The sequence below is a fragment of the Chamaea fasciata genome, unplaced genomic scaffold (genome assembly GCF_029207755.1).
Source record: "Chamaea fasciata isolate MVZ Bird 193981 ecotype frontalis unplaced genomic scaffold, bChaFas1.0.hap1 SCAF_6, whole genome shotgun sequence".
Classification (NCBI taxonomy): Eukaryota; Metazoa; Chordata; class Aves; order Passeriformes; family Sylviidae; genus Chamaea; species Chamaea fasciata.
The window spans coordinates 58,543,641-58,567,120 of NW_027094091.1; the positions used below are offsets into that span (position 1 = coordinate 58,543,641).

The 23,480-nt window shown below is 38.6% G+C and overlaps 1 protein-coding gene across 3 annotated transcripts in view; it reads left to right on the forward strand.

Moving 5' to 3' along the window:
- The window catches only part of LRBA (LPS responsive beige-like anchor protein), a 364,153-nt gene that overhangs the window by 309,644 nt on the left and 31,029 nt on the right, over nt 1–23,480 (forward strand). For 2 of the 3 annotated variants that reach the window (XM_066186497.1, XM_066186496.1), the window contains exons 48-51: nt 184–351; nt 14,457–14,546; nt 17,663–17,855; nt 20,603–20,665. In XM_066186497.1, coding sequence (XP_066042594.1) covers nt 184–351; nt 14,457–14,546; nt 17,663–17,855; nt 20,603–20,665 — 514 coding nt within the window. The remainder of the gene's footprint in view (nt 1–183; nt 352–14,456; nt 14,547–17,662; nt 17,856–20,602; nt 20,666–23,480) is intronic. The other variant, XM_066186498.1, reaches the window with a different exon arrangement.

Sequence of the window (23,480 nt, forward strand, 5' to 3'; positions counted from 1 at the left end):
ACAAATACTTTCCATTTGCTTTTTGGGAGAGAATATCTAAAATACTCTTATCAGTTCTGTATTTAGACTTCTTAAGATAATTTTGCATGCTGTAAAACAAAAATGCTCCTGCTACCACCAAATGATGACTATCTGGCAAACTCAAGTTTGTGTTTTGTGTGTGTGTTTGTTTTTTTCTCACAGGCATTAGAAAGCGAGTTTGTTTCCTGCCAGCTTCACCAGTGGATTGATCTGATTTTTGGCTACAAACAGCAAGGGCCAGAGGCTGTTAGGTCCCTGAATGTGTTCTACTATTTGACATATGAAGGAGCTGTTAATTTAAGTTCTATAACGGATTCTGTACTGAGAGAGGTAAGTTTGTGCTTTATAAATACACAAAAGTCTTCGTTAACCACTGCGGTGTTGAAACTCTTAAGACTCCGCATTGTTCAAGGCATCTGGTGAATGTTCAATGTCTTTGTGTTTTCTTGTGGTTTGGCCACAGGCCAGTCAAATGCAAGGTGCCTGAACCAGTTGTCACAGCATGCAGAATTGATAGAGCAAGGATGCAAGTTGTTCTTAAACTTTGTGCACCTGGATTTCAGCCCAAGCTGGATGCCAATATAAAAACAAATGTTCAAGGATGGCTTCAGCTGCTGAGCTCAGTCCTTTTGTTCCTTGATACTGGATCTTAGTGGCAGGAGCAACTTTGATTTGGCTTGTGCTTCTGAATTTACTCTTGCACTTTTAACAGTTCTCTTAAGGTGCAGTCTACACATATGTAGCAAACATCAAATATCAGAGTTTTGTAGCCTCTGATATTTTAGTTTGGTTGGCTGTCAAGTTAAAATAACTCGGCCTGTATTTTTCAGATGCAAAAGAAAATATTTCAGCATTGGAAAGATCAGTAGCTTTACTCAGAGTCAGCATCATTCAGAAAATCTGTTTGCCAAAGTGTCTCACAGAATATTGTGGGTTTAAAAATTCTTCCTCCTCCACCTAAGCAACTGTTGAAAAAAGGGCAGGATGGGATGGTAAAAACAGATTTTTGATTGATTTTATGTTCTCTCATCAAACACTATATTGGTAGCAAGTTTAGCTGCACGTATATTAATGATAGAACAAATGTAAACAGTACCTTGTTATAAAATATTCTGAGTACATGAAAACAAAGTGATACGAATGTTATGAATGTTTTATTTACCGGCTTAATACCAAAGTGCTGGCTCAGTGTTGTCATTACATGCCTTGCCATCAGTCTACAAACTGCATCTTAGTCTGTTTAAACCTAAAATACATGTGTTGCACATAAATACCCTTAATTAAGGTAAGAAAAGGGATACTGGGACACGTGGCTTACAAGCTAAAATGTCATCATCTGGCATTGGAAAAGTTGTTGGCCCAAGAGTCATCTAGTAGATGTTCACTGTGATGTATTTTCAATTCACTGATAGTGTTTGCTCACTCTGCGTTGGCAAGGAATTATTCTTACCTGTTAGAAGTATTTATTAGACTCTTGAAGTGTTTGGTTAAAGTGTGAGCTGAAATGTAGACTGGGTATTGTGTGTAATTTGTTCTAAATTTTGTTGTTAAATGAACCATCTTTGAACCTTTATTTATGAATTATGAATATAATATTTATGAAAATGAATATCATAATTGAAGTAACACTAGTGAAAGTAGCAGTCTCCATACACAATTTTTGTGTAGTTTTAATTTTTCTTGAACAGTTCTTCTGTCACATTTATTGTGGTCTGAATTACTTGCGTTATAGCCTGAGAAAAAAATTTAGGACCAGGGAAGTTAAAAATGTTTGGATGTGTGGATCATCTCAGAGAGGCATTCACTTTGTTACCAAATATTTTGAATTTGTCATGTTTTTATTGTACTTTGCTACAATGTTTCTTATTTTTTGAGTTGTTCTGTGCTGTCTGAACTGACTGAAGACGAAGACAGGAGTGGGAGAATTTCAGTGTGGTTGAGTTCACAACAGTGGAGTAGCTTAGCAGCAGCAGAATTTCGAAACACTACTGGTGATGTCAAAAATGCATGCCGATGAATGCAGGCAGCAGAATGAATGATGTCTTGTAGCACTCTTGTTCTGAGTTGCTTGAAGGATTGGCCCAATGAAATGTTTTTATTTAGGATTTTTAAGCATGCCACTAAAACAGTGAAAGGTCTCCCGTTTAGTTAGGTATCCCTTGCCATTTACATGTATTTTGTAAAGCATATTTCTCATTATGTAAATGTGCTTATGTAATTTTAAATGGCACGTATGATCAGCTCTGATGCAATACTGGTACTGCAGAAATTTAATGACTCTCATCACCAATGGTGACTTACTCTGATTTTACTTATGTGTAGAGATGAAAGTAATGAAAAATCTGTTTGTGTGTATTTCTATGTGCATAATCATTCTATATCTATGTGCTAAATGAATTTATCATGCACCTTTGACAGCCTCACCTTCTTCCTGCTTGCTAATCCGTCTCCCTGAGGACCTGTGCTAACATTCTGTGCTGCCAAGCAGCTTCAATCAGCATTTATTTTTTTTCTTTCAGTCAGCTTGCCAGAAAATATCTCCTCTTTTCTCCACCAAATTCCCAATTAGAGCCCAAATGAATTTCTGATGTGGACAATTAACAGTATTTTTAGGCAGGCACGGCACCTCAGACTCAGTATCTTTTTATTAGGCCAGTATTAAACTGGATTTCTTGGTTTCAAAAACGCTAAGTTTGGCTTTTTTCTCTCAATACAATTCATGTTTGGTTCTTTAAATCTTGACAGTTGTAGCAGAAAAAGTATTTTGATTTGCTAACCTTAACCAAAAGAGAAGCTCCTGTCTATTCTGAGAGCTGCAAGTTATTGAGGCTTTTAGGTATCATATGGAAATAATAGCAAATGCTTAAAACGTGGCAATTTCCTCACATAGATAATGGTGAGCTTGGACCATATCAGCAATGAGAGGCCTATGAGGCATGTGTTTCTGAGGTATCTCCACAGATATATCCATGGGCATTGGTGACCTAACTCGTCAAAGAGGCCACACACAGAACAATGGTGGAAGGCACTGAGAAGTGGAGGGGTGTAGGTTAATGCAGAATTTCCTTAGGTCTCCTAAATGGCTCCAACTGGCACCTCTATTTTTATAGGCAGTCAGGTTATATATATTACAAGAAGGAAGTACTCGTCTAGGAAGGAAAACTACTTGATTAAAACCATATTCCACCTTTAGTTGCTTTTTTTTTTTCCCTAACTGAAAATGTAGAACTTTTACATCCTCTAATACTGCTGTGAACAATTTTTTCCTGCCATTCTTTCTGCCTATGGGAATAAAGGAAGTAAAGTATTTTGAAAGGATCTGACTGCCATAATAGAAAATTTTAAACTAAAATGCTAACCATGGGCCACATGCTACCTTTTGGCAGAAAAACCCTGGGGAGTGCAAAGCTTGCATAATTCAAAGACAAATCTCCGGGGGAGGGGAGTAGATCAAGAGAGGAGGTTTTGAGTCGCAGCCAGTGGGGGAAGGGAGCTGCAGCCAGGAGAAGCGAGGCAAGGGATCCAGTATCCCTGCTGGCATATTGGTGCACTGCTCATTCTGCAGAGACCATTCCTTCCTCCTCCTCTTCCCCTCCAGGCATTTTGTAAGTGCTGTCATTGACTCTGCTCCTTGTGTGTCTTGCTGAAGGAGGTGACAGCTGTGGAGGGAAGTTGCTGTTCAGTGGGCAAGCAGTAAATATCCTTCTTGTGGAAAACGCTGCATTTGCCAGCAGAGCTCTGCTGTGTCACTGCCTTCTGTTGACTTGCTCCTGAGGACCACGTTTTGTTCTGTGGAACTCCCAATCACAAGATCGGCTGTGGAAGGGCTCTTTTTTTGCCTGGATGGAAGGGGCAAGGAGTCATTTAGCACAGACAAATGTCATCCAGCTGTTCTGGAGAGAATTCACAGCACCTTCTTATCACAAATTCTGCTCTCTTTTTGCCATAGCTGTCCAAGAATGGAAGGGGGGGAAAAAGTAGAATTAGATCTAAGCCATTCAGACAAGTAACTGATTAGGGGCTGAAGCACAATCCATACAAAATAATTTGTATCTGGGACTGATTGGTGGGTATTTCATCAGTGTTGGCCAGAAGAATAGAAATTCCTCTTGTCTTTGGCTTAGTGTAACAAAGGATGGTCGTCAATGTGGGCTGCCCTCAGTTATGGCCTAAAAGTCCATTTCTCCACTGATATCCCTACAAAGTTAGTGTAAACACTGAATAAAAGCAAAGAAAAGAAACAAAGCTAGTAGCAGGGAGATGAAATATTATTTGGAGAATGCATCCTTGGTTTGTACAGGAAGTGCAAATTCCATTTGTATATAGGATTTGTTCCCTACCCTTCAGGAAGCACGCTGAATTTTATACCGTGCTTATCAAAAAGCCACGTTAAAAAAAAACAAACAAAAAACCCCCCATCTAATATGATCTTTGAAATCAACAATTAAGGAAGACTAATAATTTTAAAACTAGCAATATTAGCTCTAAAAACATAAGAATAAGTCCCATTAAATTAACAACATCAAGCAATTTGTTTTTAGCCTTAGATAGCTCTGTTGTTTTGTACTTCTTCCTCCGAAGAGAAGGCGCCTTTTTGTTAAATGAAGGTGGTCTGTTTAACATTAGAATACAAGCTTTCTCAATTCTTTTGGCATCTTTCTTTCTACTGATGATATTTCATTTCCATATCAACTGAGTAGTTTCAAAAATTATGAAGAATCAGCTTCAACGTAGCATTTGGCTTGGTATTTAAATGTGCCACTTCTGATTTTATATATATATAAAAAGGTGGTTCATTGTTTTCAGTTTTAAGGCATATGGGATAAAATATTTTATGGATAATAGCTTTTAAATGTTGTTCAAATTAATATCTTTGGGTAAGTTTTATGCATCTTGGGTCTATCTCTTTTGAGCCTTATTTTATTTATATGTATTTACAGTTTGAAAGACTTCTGTGCCCAGAAGAAGTTACAAGAATGTTTAGTTTACATGACCCCAGTTTCATGACAGCAGTAGCAGATCTGATATCTTATCCCAGAGAAAGCATTTTTGGCCTCTCCTTTAGCTCTGGTCATGGTGGGAGTTAATAGCATATTTCAGCTCTAACTCAGCTGGAGAGCCCTGACAACAGTGAATCTTTCACGGAATATAAACACAATTTGTATTTATAACATAGTTAGCATTTACTAAATAGTTGGGAAAACGATCAGTCTGGATTCAGCAGGTTGGGCAACAGTCTTTGTTGTGGCTGTGATGAGTTTTAAAATGTAGGATAAAATGGTTATAAAATAACTGTCACAGAGCAGTAAATTTCCATGTGCTGTATTGGGTAAGCAACAAATTCATGCAGGAAACATTCAAAGTGCTGTAGAAACCATCTTTGAATTGTCTCTGGCTGGAAGTGTGCTGCACAGATGGCATGTTTGGTGTTGTACAGCACAGGAACGGTGGGAAAAGCCAAATAAATGTTTAACATTGGTCTCATTTTAATTGCAAATCTGTATTAAAATACCCTTATATGGAACTGGAATTAAGGCTGAATTTAAAGGAAGCACAGTAATTTAATGACTAAGGAGATGTGGGTTTGGCAGTGCATCCCAGCCCCTGTGCCTTGGTCTTCTCCTGGGGCAGTACCCCCAGCAGGAGTGTGTAACAGAGGCAGGACCTCCTGTGAGGGCAGGTACCGCTGCTCAATGAAACCAGCTTGTCTGGGCATCAGGACTCTCCCACAAAAGGATGCGGGATTTCCTTCTGCTGAAAGGAGCATTAAATAACAGGAGCACACCTCCTGCCACCAGCTTGTATCAGTCTCCTGTTCATTCTCCCATCTCTACTCACACTGTGACCTGCTTGTGGTGTTGGAGTAAATGAGCAAAATGAGCATAAACAAGTGCTTACTGTGGTATCTGGGAGGTGTGGCACTCCCTTGGTTCCGTTCAGCCTGGAGTTTGATGTGATGAATGGGCTTTTATTGCCCTTTGTCTCAACTTGCATATTTACTGCAGTGCTTATAAAGACATGAAAAATGTTCAGCTGGGTTCTGATCCAGAAAAATTTTTGACCTTGCTCTCTTTTATTCTTCGTTACAGGGTAGATTGTAATTTTACCTGCTACTTCTGCTTCTCTATCCAGCAGGAAAAGGAAAGTAATTTTAGAGTTAATTAAATTAGGACTGAGATGCTCCATGTGTAAGGATTCAAAAAACTGGCTGGAAATAGTTTTTTGGAAGGAGGTTACTCATGTGAATTAATTCTTCAGCCCTGAGTGTTCTTTCCTCTCAGCCTTTGGTTGAAATTCAAGAGATAAAAATTTTCAGTGCGGTTACCTCACCTCTTCTTGCTTGACCTGTCTTGGGGAACTATCAGAGCCAGAGAGGTCTTGAGACCCCCTGGGCTCCTTACATTTTCATTTGTGCCTGGATGATCCGTCTTAGCTGACATATTTGTTGGCCAGCATTAAACAAGGAAGAGTAATAGAAAGGTAAATAAGGTATGGATAAAAGTGATGTTCATAATAGTTCAAAAATAACTCCTTTTGATACAAATTGTTTCTATTTTTAAACTACTCTTTCCTTTTCCGTATGTGGAAAGGATCAAATACGCTTGTATATAATAGCTACAGTTATACACCAAGTCATTTAGCCTTGAAAGAAACATGGAAGTGAACAGGCTACAGGAATTTTTTGTGTCATCAACATGCTTTGATTATTTGCAGCCTCTTTATGCTGTCCAAATGGGATCTGTATTGGCTTTCATGGTAATTGGGAAACTAAACGTTTTTGTTTGGAATGTTTTCATTCTGCTTATTGCAGCCCAGGGTGTCTAACCTGGGCATCACTGTTCCCACTGTGGCCGTAGATGTCTGTGGTGTTTACTTACCAAAATTTGTTATTTTAGTTACTAGTTACACTTGATAAATCGCTGCTGCTTGAGTGAGAAAGCTTGTGGTCATGCCAGAGGTGTTTTCCTCAAGCAGTATCTAAAAGTCAAGCCTCAGTTAAGTGTTCATACAAAAAGTTCATTTTTTGCAGTAGAAAGCTCTGAGATAGCATTGCACCCACAGTTTGGAAAGAGCAAATTTGGTCTTGCAGGTGGCAGTTAGGAGAGTTTAAATACATGTATTTCATAGCTTAAAAAAAAGAAGTTGTTTATTTCCTTTTCACAATTGTTACAGATTCTGAAAGGTGATCACAGAAGACAGTTTGAAGACCACTACATTTTGGATTTTTACATCTGTGTATTAACCTCCTTCAGATTGAAATGCTTTATTTTAATGAAGCTTTTTAATTTAATAAATAGAGATGACATTAATGATTGGGAAATTCTGTGGTATGTTACCAAATTGGAATCGATCGCTTTTTTCCAGAGGAAAAAGTTTAATATAAGAAAATTTGGGATTGTTTAGCTATTTAGAGGTGCAGATAAATAATGCCAGAAATTGAAGTTTGAGGGTATTGTGCATGGCAGTGCCACTACTTACTCTGTGATAATTATTGATTTTAAATGAAAGCAGTGAGTTGCTCTCTTGGAATCTTCAGCTGCCACAGAAGAGAGAGATTGGAAGCAATTTTGGTTGTGCCACTCAAATAAAACAGAAACTCTTGTATTTTAAAAAACTAATCCCAGAGCTGCTTAGGCTTTTGCTTGTAGTGAATCCAGTTTTATTTGCGAGTCCTTAAATTGATCTTAACTCTCTTTTTAGACTCTTTTCCCTTTTTATTTTGTCAGTCTCTTTGAAGTACTACCAGACCTGTTTTTGTAGTTCTAGTGTTTTTTATCTGCTTCTTTCCAGTAGCCAAAGATTTAGGTGTTTTGAATGAGCACATCAGTGCTCCAGACAGAGATACTGTTTGAAATTATCCATGAACCCAGTGCCTCTGAACATTATTGAGTGACATTTGTTTCTGTTGGTTGTGTCTGCTCTGACTAACTGGTTTCTTTCAGATTGGCAGCTGGGATTACGCTGCAGTAGACGGACAGCTGTGTGAGCTGGAGATTGCAGCCAGGCTGGGCTGTGCCTCTGCTTAATATGCCTGGAATGTATATATTCAGATTGGAGCAACTTGCGCGGCCCTGAGGGGCTTCTAGTTGTATTCTCACAAACTGCGATTACTTCCTGTTTTACTTTAATGAGTGCCGTGTAATTGTCACACTGATTTGTCTGCACGAAGAGACTTCATCTTTTCTTTTTTCTCACAGAAAATTCCTTGATGTAGTTTAAGAGCTGGGTTAGTGTTTTTGTTTGTAAAGATGTGGTGGAAGGCATCCTATGCTCTTCTCCTTTCTCCACTCTTCTGATGGGAACAGAATAATGTATTATTCATGTATTGACTTTCAAACAGCTTGAGGGAAAAAAGTAATCCTGCTTAGGGTAACCCCCTCCCCTCCATATAGATGTAGTAGTTTGGATTTTATAAATAACAAGTGGTTAGACCGGTAACCAATCTCCAGACAAATCTGATGTTTTCAGCAAGCAGAAGGAGGTGAAACTGGGGGATGGTAAGAAGCAAAAAAAAAAAAATATTACGCAGCAGATCTATTTCTTGCAAGGAAAGTACAAAGAAGAAAGAAAAAAATGCTTCACTTCTGTTTGATGGCTTAAATTTCTCCGTGTATCTGTTGGTTTTTTGTGTAACAAGGCTCACAGTTTTGTTACAGACCTCACTAACACACAGCAGCAGGCAATGGTTGTGTGCTTTTAGCTCCATCCCAAGTTGTTCGTGTGCTCCAATAAGGCCCCCTCTGTGGGCTGCTGACTGTATTTCTGCCCACGGTTTGGCTCTGGAGCCATAACCCTGAGGTGCTGGTCTTGGAGCTGTACCTGCATTAGTGGGCAGCAACAGGCACCTTCTGCGTTCCACTTGGTTAGCAGAGGGTACATCGCAAGCATTTCGCAGTCAGGTTTAATGATACCTAGAGAACAATAGGTAACTCTTGGTCTCGTAGTGTCTTTTCCTTAGCCTTTCTTCTGCTCCATTCTCTTCCCTGCTATTTGTTAGATTTCAAAACTAGTACAGACGGTTTTCTCAAATCGGTATGTTAAGTGAGTGGTGCAATGAGAAAACAAAATGTTTAGGTCACTCAGTACAAAATGTTTGATTTGTGAAGTCAAAACAAGAGAAATAATTTTCTGGTTTGACATGAAGAAACTAGACTGCTCATTTTATTTTTAAAACAGCAAATAGGAGTGTGTGAATTTATGATACTAAGATTTGAGTGCTGTATTTTTTTCTTGGGTCAAGTGTAGTGCAATATCCCCAGGGCAGGTGTACAGTCAGCCAGCATATACATTGCCTGTGTCAGAAAAGCATTTTGCCCATTTTTCACAATCTTGATCTAATGGGGATTGTTAGGAAACAAGGGAGATGGTACTACAAAGAGCTTCTCTTTTTAATCTTCTGCCTCTTTTCAGCAATTTTATCTATTGTTGTGAATTGTGCTTGCTCTCTGGCTAGTGTTATCTGTGTTCCTGTAGTCCTAGAGGAATTTAGGTAAGAATATTCCTATAGGGGTGTAAGTGGCTCTCTCTGGTCAGAGGGGGTTTTCTGATCACTTGTTACCGGAGCTTGATTTTAATCACTGTCCCGTGGGGAAAGGAGCTCCTTGGTTGGCCGCTGAGCCATTTGACTTCCCTGTCTGAGGGGAAACCTGTCAAACAGTCTGTGTTCTCTGATGCTCTAAAGCAACATCTGGGTGGAAGGAAGGGGAAAGCAAGTAATCATAATTGTATATCACTCAAGCCAATAGAAATCACTGAGGAACATGTGTGTAAACCTTTTTGAATATTGAAAAGTGAGGTGGGAGCGGCAGAGAGCCAAAGTAATTACTTTCGCGAGGGCTGTTATTTTCTGGACATAAATACTGGTCAGAAAGATGGAGGATGAACCCAAAATGTTTTCTGTCCCTGACACATGTGCTGAAAGAATTTGTAATACAATACATGTTGTTATTTCATCTGGGGTTTCAAATGTTTGGCAACTAAATCGTAGATATTTGGGAAGTAATTGGGGATACTTTGGTGCCGATCTGTAAAGGAACTGAGAGCAGCCTCTTGATAGCAAATGGGGAGGTGGTGGCTTTTTGTGCCCTCAGACCGAGGCATGCATTTTTAACATGGGTGTCCTGTGCTCTTGGACTCGTCAGACAGTTTGGTGTTTTGTGTCTGAGGAGGCATGATGAAAGCAACTCTGAGCTAGTCCCTTTAAAGGTCTTTAAATCTGGAGTTAAATGGTGTATGTCTTGCCTTTTAACTGTTATGGGCCTTCATTTGAGGATTTGAGTTCAAAACTGGAGACCATTTCATTCTTTCTCTGTGACACTCACTGCAGTTCCCCTCCACCCCCCTCCCTCATATTTAATTTTATAGTTCTTTCAGACATAAACATGAAAAAAAAGCAATTTTGACTAAGTTTCTGAGTGTTGCTGCAAAGAAAAGTAACAAACATCTGTTTTTACCTTAACTGCATCCATATGTTCAACCTCCCCATCACCCTCCTTCCCAAAAAATTTACAGCCGTATTTGGTGGGTACTGCATGCTGTTGAATTAACTTTCTTCACAGTTAGATGAGAGGGTAAGTTCAGAGACTGAAAATAGCCATACTAAACAGTGGCCAGGAACTACGTTGTAGCTGAGCCAAGTTTTCAAGTTCTTTATTTTTCTTCTTTTAATTTGCTTCCCTATTCCCTTTTTCCCTTTCCCACACCCCAAGAGAAGAAGAGATGACCTAGGAGGCTTTTTAGGAATGGGCAAAATCAGATAAATTTGAACTTATGAAATTTGCCTATGGCTTTCATCCTTCTAAATTAATTAACATTCAAAATACAATGTTAAATAAGTATATGTTTGAGGTGCATATTGTGTGAATTATTGTAAAGGGTTGCTTACCTTGTTTCATTTTATTACTTCTTGTTGTAGCATCTGGAACAATTCTGGCCTTACCAAAATTTTGGGTTTGTAGACGATTAACAGGAAAAGGCAGTTTTATTGAGGTATTTGAGAAACAGTGAAATAAAATGTGGAATGATACCATGTTTTGCTTTGTGGCACACGTCTTGCTTTCAGCAATAAGAGTTTGTCAAGCTAAAAATATCTTTCAAACAAAAGTTATGCCTTACCAGTTATATGGTCCTTAATAGATGTGAAACTGGTTGTGCAAATTTCCCAAACATTTCTGCCTACATTCATCTGAGTGGCTGTGTGCTCCAGAGAAATCCAGCAGTGTGAAAACACATGCCCTTCCTCTACCACTGGAGGAGCTGTATGTCTCTTGGTATTACTGACTGATGCTGGTAATACTTCTTTTCAAGAAAGCTCAGTTAGAGGCAGGTCTATGATTCATTAGAAAGGAAGTGGATGATGACTTTTTGACTGATGGGCATTTTACTGTATTTTCTCAGGTGGGTGGTAGGTTCTTTTCTTCAAAGGAGATACTAATTCTGTCTCTGAGAAAAAGATCCCCAGGTCTTGCCTGATTTTCTTTGTCAGGTTGAACAGAAGTCTGAGTGGCATCTGGTGGCTCTTTCTGTTGGTAGATAAATTGAGAGAATGGGGATTGATTCCATCATCACATTTCTGCTGACAGAGGGAGGTCATCTTGCATCCTTCTGTATGTGATCCTTCTGACTGAGACATCAGAATGTGGAGCTGACATCTGGATTGACTTTGAATACAATCTGGGAAAAGGAAGGAACCATTTGGGGTTGTTAGTGCACTCTCTTGGCCATTATTACGAAATGTGGAAGCTAAAAAAAGAAACCTTTACTTCTTTTTTTTTTTTTTTGGTAACCAGAAAGAATGCAGAAGGTTTTTTTCTGAAGTCTAGCCACTATGTCTAGACATATTTGTCCAAGTGTTGTTGCCTTTACTCAACAGTTCTTCAAATTTCTTTTGGATTTCTGAAGATACCAGTAAAGACGACGTGCACATACCAGTATCTGTGCCTTGATGTTCTGTGTACAGATCTGATGGTTTTATAAACTTGTTACCTGTGGTATGATGTGATCTGAGTATGAATTTTTCCCAGTTCTATTGTCTAAAAGGGAGAGATTGTGTCTGGGGCTATAGCAGTCCTGAAACTGTAGGCGCTCATATTTTGGAACAACCAGCTAGATCCTAATGAGTCTAAAGAATTTTTTTGTGCCGGAACCGTAAATCACAAACTCAAGCTAGATTATAAACAGTGATGTAGAAACTGTCTGTTATGACTGAAAATGGAGAATTTGGGATCCTGTGAGGCAGAGTTTAGCAAAATCATTGTCCATTGGTCAGTAGCCTCACCAAGTCTGACAGACATTATGTGAAAACAGATAGTGCCTCTTGGCTGGTGGGTTGAGTAGGGTATTTTTTACTTGTTCTACACCAGTTTGGGCTCCTGTAATGATGAATGTATTTGAAATACTGTGCCTCAATATATGATATCTTGTGTTTTATTTTCCCTCACTATTGGCACTATGTAACAGTGTATAGTTTCCAGCGGTAGCATTGGGAATTAAAAGACATGCCAGATTTCAAGGCTGAGATAAAAAATCTGACTCTATTTAAATACTGAACATGAGCATTTGGGAATGAAAGTTTCTGTATTGATAATAAGTCAATATGCAAGGAAATTAGTAGATCTAAAGCTCATTATTTCCATGGTTTATCTATTCTCAGTTCTAAAGGAAATGCATGAGAGTTGTGTTTCAAGAATATTTTATCCTATATTCTTCTGGTTCTACCCTCAATGCAGGGCAGAATTCCCATTTGCTAGTAAAAATATGCCACCTAATCTGCAAGTAAGTTTAGGCGCATCTTTTTAAAATCTGGATGTTTTGAAACAAATAGCTTTTTATGGGGAGAGTAGGGCTGCTGACCAGTTCCTTTGTTAATGCCTCATGTCTTAAGAGACCTCAAAGCTTTTGTGATTCCCTTGATATCTTGAGTCACAAACCCCCAGATTTGAATTTTAATGTAGCGTGTCTCATCAGCAGGAAGGAGACTCATGTGGTCTTACTGAGCTTTAGTGTTTCATGAGTCTGATACTGCTGTTCCTCAAAAAGTGCTCACTGCATCACTGTGCGTATGTCAGATTTCAGCCAGCTTTTTGATAACTTACTTATTCACCAGTTCTTTGAAGATTATGGTGGTTCCCAGAGTGGGCAGGAGCGTTAGAATCTGTTCACAGACTAATTTCAACTCCTGCTCTGGTGAGTTCAGATGTTTCAAAAGCCCTGCCAAATATAATAAGGTCAAGTGTTTTGGATGGCGTGTTTACTATCAAGAGGATGATTATTTTAAGGTCTCAGGTGCATTTCTACTTTTGGCTTTGTTATTTCTGTAACAGGAGAACATCCTAGTGATGGTCTTTATAATTATATAAAAATAGTTGTTTGTAAGAATAAGGTCAACATAAGTGTTACTCCATCGTCTCAAAAATTTTAAGGAGTGGCTAAAACAGAACAGGAAGTGTAAGTGTAAGGAGCACTGAGGAGAAGGTTGAACCGTGAAAGAGAAGAATTAGGGAAAAATACCTGCGGCATCAGCCCACGTGCAGCCTGCTAGCCCACAGCAAAGGCAAGGTGATTAGTTTAACTCACAATGAGAGGGATACAAACTAAAGTGAATGATTTGAGATTTTCTGTAGTATTGGCCTGTTTTTGTGAATAGTGCAGGAGGCCAACCTGACAAGAAGTAACTTGTTGAATTTTGGCTGCTTGATGTTATCTTTAAACCAGTGGGACAAGAGGTGGCAGGCTGGAAAACTAGCTGGACATGCCTAGGGCAAGAAGTATAAGTTCACAGGTTTCAGCATAATTATTTTTAAGAAATTACACAGCATGATGTTTTCATGTATTCCCTATGAAGAAAGTACTGAAGCATGTTGCTGATGGTACAGAGAAACTTAAAAAACCCCCTTGTGTTACGCCTTCATTTTCTCCTATAGTTTTGCTATTGGTAGTTTAATGCATCCTTACATTCTTTGCTCTTCTTAAATAGACCTGGAAGTAAGAATAAAAGCTTGGCATTGCTTTCCTTGTAGTTACTGCTGTGAAATGAAGCAATGGAGTTTAATGTACAATACTTAATACCTACAGAAACTTTTTAAAAGTTAACTTTTGTTTTTGAGTTATGATACAAACAGGATAAGCCAGTGTTAGAAAGAAAAAATGGAGCCAATAAAGAGGGTTTCTGATTCTAATAGCTTGTTTCTGTTTAATATCATTGAGCAGGATGAGGTTTTGCAGAGTTTCTCATGGAAATAGCATCCACAGTACTAAAATGATTACCTCATTCTTAGTACCAGTGCCAAGCACTTAGCCCCACAGTGAACACACGGGGTTGATTTTCAACATGAAACAAGCCAGAAGTGTGGAATGACATTTTCAGGTGACAGTTATGGTTCTATTGCCTGTAATTAGCACCTCTTAACATGCAAACCTGCCTGTGCCTTTTCCAGGCTGTGGAAGCTCAAATTCGAAGTTTTGGACAGACCCCTTCCCAACTGCTCATAGAACCACATCCTCCAAGAAGTTCTGCCATGCAGGTGGTAAGTGCCATGTTAACTCTTTGTGACCTGCCATTGTGCTCACTTCCTCTGCCATCTTACCTTTGCAGACCTGCACACTTTCACTTTGCTTTTATGTGGTTGTGGAATTATGTTATTAAAACCAGCAGATGAGTTACGATTTGGTAGGAATTGTATGCAGTGCTTAACTATTTTTTTATTTATTGCTGAAAGGATTGCACTGATTTCTAGTGTGGGCTTTTTTTTTGTCAGGGTAATCTAAGAACACTTCATCAGTTGATTTTGTTAATACCATACCTGTACAGGTGAGAGCCAGTCACCGTGGAGACAATTTAGTTAATCTTTGGCAGATTCCCCAAGAAGCATGGATTTAGGAGGTGGAACTTCCTTGTCTTTTCCCCCAGGCATAGGTTTTCCCCTAAAACCAGGATTACTAGGAATTCATGAGCTGAAACTTACATAGCAAAGAATGTGACTAAATGTGTTTTGCAGTAAAGCTAGGGTGATAAAATCCAGGCAGTGAGCATTAACATGCTTTCCCTTTTACCTCTGCTTGTGTCTAATATAATTTTATTATACAAACTATTATTTTATTACTGATTACTTTCCATATCGTGTTGTGTGCAGTCCTCGGGCTCAAAATATCATTTGTGTTGTCATGGGTCCAGAACTAAGGATGTTAAGTGATGTTCTGACAAGTGAAGCAAATGGTCTGCTAATTCCAAAGGTTTTCAAAAGGTTATGTTCCCTTATTGTTAGGATGGACATTTTACACCACAATATTAAAAAAAAAAAGACATGTCTTATAGGACATGCCAGAAGAAAATATGTCCTACTCAAGCAGGCTAAAGTTATTAATTTTAAAACATACCTGAAATGCAGAAGGTTTTAAAAGATTACACAGAAACGTGAAATATTTCCAAAGTAGCTAACAAACCTTGTGATGCAGGAGTCTCAAAAGTGTAAACTTCCTTGATAAACTGAGCTACTGGCCTTTCTCAAATGCATCACATGTTGTGCCTGAGAGCTGCTGAGCTGCCTGTGCCCCATGCCCAGGTCCCAGGCCAGCAGACCCTGTGTGTGTGTGTTCCACAAGAGCCCTGCTAACAGGGGTGTTGGGGGAGCCCAGGCACTCCCCTCAGGCAGCCACTTGCCATGTGTGTGAAGTCTGTCATGGTGCCACGCACTGAGCGCTCGCTCCAATTTAAAGGGATTTGTTTCAGGAAGAGGAGCAACTCGAGAAGTTGACTACTGACAAGTTAGTCAGAGCCATTGTTGTATAAATATGTAAATTTATTACCAGGAAGCAGTTTGTGTGGTTTTATCATAATATTTTTCATGATGCTGAATTAGTGAAGATTTAGTATGTAATAGAAGTTAAAATTTAAGAAGTTAGCTGTTTCTAACTCCTGTGGTTTTTGGGCTAGGTTATACCCAGAAGAAAAAAAACAAACCCTTAGCTCTTCACTTGCTGGTTTTGTGGGTATTAATACATGCTTTCATAATAGCACTATATTAAGTGGTTTTAAAAGTATTTCTGGTGCTGAAATACAGTAAGGATATTTTTCCTGTCATAATTTTGAATTATTTCTAGTTGCATTATTTACTGAGTTTTGTTTTCGTGTGCATGAGTACAGCTGAATTGGAAGTTACCACGTGCTGTGTTAAGTGCACAAGCCATAATATACACCAGGTGTAGTAATTAGCAGTCACACGAAGCCTGCCTATTTGTCTGGTTTTGCTGCTGTTGCTGTATCCCCTTGTGTTTTCAACCATCAGATAGCTGGATTTAATTGAGGCCACATCAGATGAGGCATTACTGACACCTTTAATTGAATGAGCATCCAGGGAGGATTAACTCATAATATTGATTGGCTTTTAGCCACTTGCTCAGAAGGGTGTCTGGGTAGCTTATTAGTTGCTTTTATTTACACCTTTATGCAAAGACTGTAAATAGGAATTCATAGAGCAATATGTTTTTCTAAGTACTCTTAATAACTTTTTAAAAAGGAGTGATAATAAAAATGCAAATGTGTTTAATTTTTTTATTAGTTCTGTATAAATATACATTAAATGTGTGCACTTACATACACATATATGTAATGAAATATTGCAGGTGGAGAATAGCCAAGGACACTTCATTAGTATTCTAATTTGGTTATTAGAAAATTACAAATACTTGAGCAATGTGGCTCCTGGTGACCAGGATGATTGTGCCTCTCTGCATTTCAGTGGGGTTCTCCTTTTCTTCAGATACACCATACAGTCATAAACCCATTAGGTGTTGCTTTTTCTCTTCATGTTTGATATCCAGATCTAAGCTTCTCAATATTTTGTTTTGATGTTTGCAGTATTTTTAGGGAACTTAGTTAAAAAGTTAATAAACTTTTCAATTTACTAAACTGAAAAAACTGAAACCTAAAATCTATGTCGATAATAAGAGTCTGGATTCATTCCCTCCCTTCAGCATTTCTGGAAACAGCGCAGGCTAGTGTCTGTAATCATATTCACTTTATATTCTTTACAACTGCATTTAATTATGTTTGTCCTTTGAAACACATATGCAGTGATGTCTTCTACTTTGCATTCATAAATCTTATTTTTGTACACCAGAAATATATACAGAACATATATCTAGTGTATGTGTGTATCTGTTTATTTTAATGTGCTTTCATGTTCTCATCTGGCTTGTAAAGAATTACAGTCTGCCAATTTAATGCAACTTGAGACAATCTCTGGGAGCAGGAATTTCTTTTGCTCACTTTTTTTTGTGTTTCCCTCCTGGTTTGGCATTTCTTTCCTTGACATACTGTCTCTGCAGATATGAAGGAGAATTCTTTTGGCAGAGCTAGGCGATTGAAAACTTTTAGTTTAATCTGCTGTGATCTGTAGTAAAGTCTGTATACAGACACCCTCTGTTCAACAAAACCCTCAGATTAATAGGGTATATGCAAGGTTTTCTGCCTAAAATGGTTATTTCCACAAGCCTGTCCACTATTATTGCATTTGCTTTTCTACTGCAGCTTCTATCGGATCTCGTGGGTTTTAATTCAATCTTCCTTCTCTTGTCCTGTCTCTTCTCCTCCCCGTGTTCTCTTTTCCCGTGTATTTGGGTTCTTGTCGTGTGCACTCAACAGTATCTCCTCCTGCAGAGCCCCTTGATGTTCACAGAGCAGGCCCAGCAGGACGTGATCATGGTCCTCAAGTTCCCGTCCAACTCCCCGGTCACTCACGTGGCCGCCAACACCCAGCCTGGCCTGGCCACTCCCGCCGTGATCACGGTCACTGCAAACAGGCTCTTTGCTGTCAACAAGTGGCACAGCCTCCCTGGTAAGTACATTAAAGCAAGAAGCCTGAGAGACCCCTGCCACCCAGCAGCACTTCTCTTGTCACAATTTGCCACGGAACTGTTGAGTTTAAAGTGGAAAAAGCAAGTCCAGTTCATTGACACAGCAGGCTCTTCACATGTGGGCTTAGTTTCTCCTTGGAAGGGTAAACTGAGCTATTGCAGCAAGATGTGTAGCACACCAAAGGTTTGTAAAAACAATATATTGCTTACCAGGCCATCAGGCACCATGCAGGGAGACAAAAACAGTCTATCGCTATTTGGTCACGATAAAGGCACACTCTTCCTCTTAAAGTTGTTCTGTCTGTTGGGAGCCTGAACCATACCATGTCAAAGGCAGTTTTAAAGCATGTAGAACTTGCCTGAAATCTTCTATTCCAGTTTTTTCTGGATTGTAAACTCCATATTCTGCTGTTAAAGCCACCCCATGAGAATTAGAAAATAAAATATATAGGAAGTCTTATCTTAAACATCCCAAAGTTACTTATGTTGGTGCTTATATATTGTCAGTAAGAAAGGAAAACAAAATAGCCATTTTCACAGCAACTAATTAAATTAATTTTCCTTTACAAGTGTGCTGTAATGTATTGAGCTGTAATGTATTGAGAATGTAATTCTGCTTTTAATTCTAATATTCTCCAATCTTAAAGACATCCATCATCCTTTCCTTGACTATGACAGTCTTAGGCCCAAGCCGTCAAAGGAAGTTTATTTCGGTGCAGTGCAGTATATTTGCTCAAAGGCTTTTTAAGAAAGCAGGGGGAAAGAACCTTGTACTCAAATAACTTAAATAGAAGATATTTGCAGCAGAGAAACACTTACATGGTTGAAATTCCTAGTAAGAAATCTTGACCCATGGTCCGTGATTACTTTTTGAAGAAAGCCAGATGACTCCCACACTTTTTCCTAATTCTTACAAATTACCTCTCAAATAGAAACATCTATGTATTATTTTACCCTCCCGAGAAAGGCTTCAAGAGAAAGGTGGGAAGGAAGCGGGGGAAGGGAGACTTGTCTAAGATAGCACGTCGTGAGCAAGAACTATTTACAGGGCTCCTGAGATTTCTTTGAAAGGAGGATGACAGTATCCTCTTATACCTTGGATGTGTGACCATGGACGTATAATAGTCAAGGCATTTAGAAAATGGCCTTTGTGAACATACAGCAGTCATGGGAAGAAGAAAATGTTCAAATGTAGTAGGAGTTGATTTTGATTTCAACAAAATTCTGCTGGTTGATCTGTGAGCAAGCAACCAATTTGGTGAGCGTAGTAATCACCTGGTTTGAGCTGAACAGAGATTTCAGATTTTTCAGGCTTTTCCCTCACCTCTGAAAGGGAGAATAGTAAGCTGTGCTTTTGAATCGCTATTTTTTTCATTTTAGGGGCATTTTACACTTGTCTTGCCATTAGAAAGAATTGACGAAAACCCACAGATCAAGACAAACAAAATTCAACCATAAAACCCCCACAAAAAATCACCTGACCCCTCTCCTGTGAGAGCACACATCAGTTGCAGGCTGTTAATAAAGTACTGTGCTTAAAATATCTGTGTGTGGACTCCTGAGCCTTTGCTATTGTGGACTTCCAATTTTATACCAAAATGGGATCTCCTAGGATGAGAGGGCAGGTATCATTACTGCTCCATATCCCCTGCTGGGGGCTTAGCATTGTCTTTCTTAATGAGGCATCATGATAAAAAAGTTAAGTTGCCAAGTGACCAGTTGTCACTAATGTGTAATTAAAAAGCCCATTCCTGCCTTTGAATATGAATTCGGTGGCTTTGCTGACATCTAATGGTGCTGGTAGCCAGCAGGATGCTCTTTTTCATCACCTAGATTTTATATTTTGTTCTATGCTGGTGTTTCATTGCAGTAGAACTTTGAATTTACTTATGAATCAGCTATTTAAGAAATCCTTGTATTGACACTGATTTTTATATTAAGCTGTAGATGGTAGGTAGGTAGAAAAATCGCCTGTGTAAGTATTTAGCCATTATTTCTTGTTTCTCTTCCAAGAAGGTATTAGGGCTGTTGCGGGGTGGGGGGTGCAGTTTGTTTGTTTCTTTGTAGTGAAGCTGTGGAAAAAAAAAAAAAAAAAGGTTTTCTTTTTACCCCTGCATGAGAATTCAGTACATAAACATTTTACTGGTATGCCAGGTGCCTCGATGAAATGTGGGTTGGCAGAATTAATATATTAACTTCGATGCAAACTTGCAAATAAATGGGTTTTGGTGATGGATGAATCCTTAAATATTGGCTGACTACAAGATGACTATGAAATTTCCCTCTCTGCATCATAAACTGACTTTTTTTAAAAAATGTCCTTTGTGCTTCAGATGTTCAAAGCAGTGCTTTAAAAAGTAAAGAGGAAAATAGTATTTGCTACAGTCAGCAGATGGTTGTCACATTTTGTTTTCAGTCCTCTTTACCACTTAATTTTGTTTTGTTGCTACAGGAGAGGTTGCCAGTAAAGCATCTGCTAGAGCTTATGGCTCAGGACCAGAGCTGCTGCTGATGGCATACATTCAGAATAGCCCTAATCTAAAATAAATGTTTAATAAGCAGCCTGAAAAAGCACCTGGATTTTTTTTTTTTGTTTTTCATTCAATTGATGCAGAAGAATCTTGAATAGTTAAAAAAAAAAGGCTTAGCTTTGATTTATAAAATATATGTGGCTTCATGTATTAAAAAAAATATGCAAAGTTTTAAAATCTTCTTTCCTGAATTCCAGCTCATCAAGGTGCTGTACAAGACCAGCCTTACCAGCTGCCAGTGGAAATCGATCCTCTCATAGGTCTGTCACTTCCTTCTCTCTTTGCGATTCATTAAGCTCTGTATGGTGGCCCTGAAGTGTAGATTACGGTTGTTTTTCACTTGCTGGTTGCTGGGAATGGAATTTTCCTGATAAACCATTTGCATGCAAATTGGAATGCAATGAGCTGTGGCTATGCTGGTATTTCATCAACTCCCCCTCGTTGGTTTGCCTAATTTGAACAGGCCTAGGACGCGTGTCAGTGAAAATTAATATGGATGCTGTAATAATGTGTGATTGAGAATGTGCATGAAGTACTGTCAGGATAATATTGGATCTTTTCATCACTCAGACTTGTTGATGAGCAGGAGCGAGGCGCGTTATGATGAATCGGTGCGCTGGTAATGTGATGGAGCTCCTTTGCTGAGCAAATTTTCATAATAACAGTGGGGTTCTTAACTGCACCGTGTTGTGAAAAATAAAACCGTGGTGCCAGGGTTTCATCATTAAAGGAGATCAATCCTTTCTTCATAGACCTGCTGTTCAGGCTGAGGGGATTAATGTGTAATTGCAAAGCGGTTTCAAAGTTGAAATATATTGCCCACTCCGGTTTAGTGTTGAGATATTAGTATTCATTTTTCAAGGGTATTGCATCTTTTGATCGGCTTCACTGGTTAAATTCGTGTGTGTTTTTCTTTTATTAAAAAGGGGTTGGCGAATGTCTCTCCTTTATTTAATGACTCAGTGTAATAGATGCAATTCATGACTTTTTGTTATAGATGTTTTATCAGTTTAAATAGAGCTGATTTTTTATTTGCCAAGTTAGGGTTTGGTCAGTTCTTTCATTAACAGGCCCAACTTTTGGGAGTGCATATTTGGAGTCTGTAGCATGGCAAATGGAACCTTAAACATGATGAGAAAAGAAAAACTCAAGTACCTAACACTAAAACACAAACTAGCTGTAGGAGGGGAGCAAAGAAGACAGGATTCTGTGGCCCCCAATTTTGTTAGACTTTGAGCTTAGTTTAAAAACCAGCTGTTTCAGGGTGGTTTAACTGGAAGAGAAGTGGTGTGGCCAATTACAGAAGCATGGAAAAAGCAGAGCTAAGATGAACTTGTGTGGATGGGTTAGAATGACAGGTCTGTCAGCCAGTGAGAATTAATTTCAAAACTAATGTGCACATCCCAGTAGGAAGTGCGGTATTTTTGTTCATGGATAGAGACTGTTCCTGTGTAGCCATTTTTCTGGGCTCTAGGATAATTAAACCAGGAACAGTGAGGGCATATGAAACCATTTTATAGAGCTGATAAAATTAAAGTGGTTTTCCAAAGTTTCTGAAATCAATCCTCATCTGAATAATGCAATAGTTATTATGAGGCAGACACATGCTGTAACTCTCCTTTCCTTCCTGAAACAGATTTTATCCAAAAAATGTTTGGAACAGGAAATGTGTGTTCTGCTTTAAAACCTTCTATCAAGTAGATCTTAGAAGTGTAAATAAATATTACAGCAAAAACCCTCAAATCACATTAGTACAAAGACCTTTAAAGTTAATGTTCACATTCTGAAAAATGGTTTAATGTTCTCTTCCTACTACAGATCTCAAATCAGTTTTGTGATTACACTGGACATAGTTTAAAAGGTTTAAGGCTTTCTTTGTCATTGCTAAGTAGCATCATTGGGTGCAAGTAAGTAATTATGTAGGTAATATTAGAGGATTTTAATTGTGGCTAGACACATTTACCTAGAAATGGCACCTAAGAGGACCACAAAATTACACTTTTATGGTTATAGCAGGAATCTTGTTGCTGTCTTAGTCATAAGGAGGGATTCCTGCCCTCCTCATTTTCCCAGTGCACAGGAAGACAACATAAAGCAGCAATGTCTGCTATGACACGGATCCTGGAACTCTTTTTAGATAGAGTTTTTAGAAGGCCTTATTCTCACTGAATTAGTTTTTCTGCATGTCTTTTGAGGTTCCTTTGCTGCTATTTTGTCATACAGAGCAGTTCACTGTGCATTTATAACGTGGTGTTGTTACTCTTGAAGTGTCCCAAGATCAGTGAAGGCCACATTTGTGTTACTTGAAGAGAGCAAGTGGCAACACCTTGCTAAATTTTTTGCTACCCATATGGACAAGACAGTATCAACATTTTAAATATAGCAAAAGCATAAATAAATGAAGGATTTGATACAGAGTAAATGGAATAAGCCCAAGGCCTGTGAGAATGGAAAGGAGTGAAAGAACAAAGAGTAAAGAAGAACACAGGACCAGGGCAGAGGTTGGTCTAGAAGACCACCTGGATGGAAGTAATAGTGCTTCAAGCACTGATCTAAGGACAAGATATAATATGACAGATATGTTCACTAATTGATTCCTGTCCATTCTATGGGTTCCCAGGGCAAGAGTATCTCAGGAAGTAAAACATTAAGTGATCAAAATAGGGCAAATAATTTCTCCCAAGCCCAAAGTTAATTGTGGAGATAAGCTGGTTAATTTTTGTGCTGTGCTTTAAAAAATGTAAACAGTAGTGATGTTGACTGAAGTTTTTCTTTTTTCAAATGGCAGTGTTGCAATGAAATACAACTGATGTACAATTTAAAATCATGATCCTTTGTGTCCTGCATTTGAACCACTACGTGGTTTGTGTATTGTCTTATCATTACATTCCTTTGCTTTGTTTGTAATTTTTAATTTCTTAGAGTAGAAGAAGGAGGGAAGGAATCTCATTACATTTCCGTGTACCATTGCCTATGTGCAGTCTTTCATTTATTTCTCAGCTGTGTGTCACTTAAAAAGGGGATTTCTTCTATTTTAGAATATATACTACAAGGAATTAGCATTGTTCCCAGAAG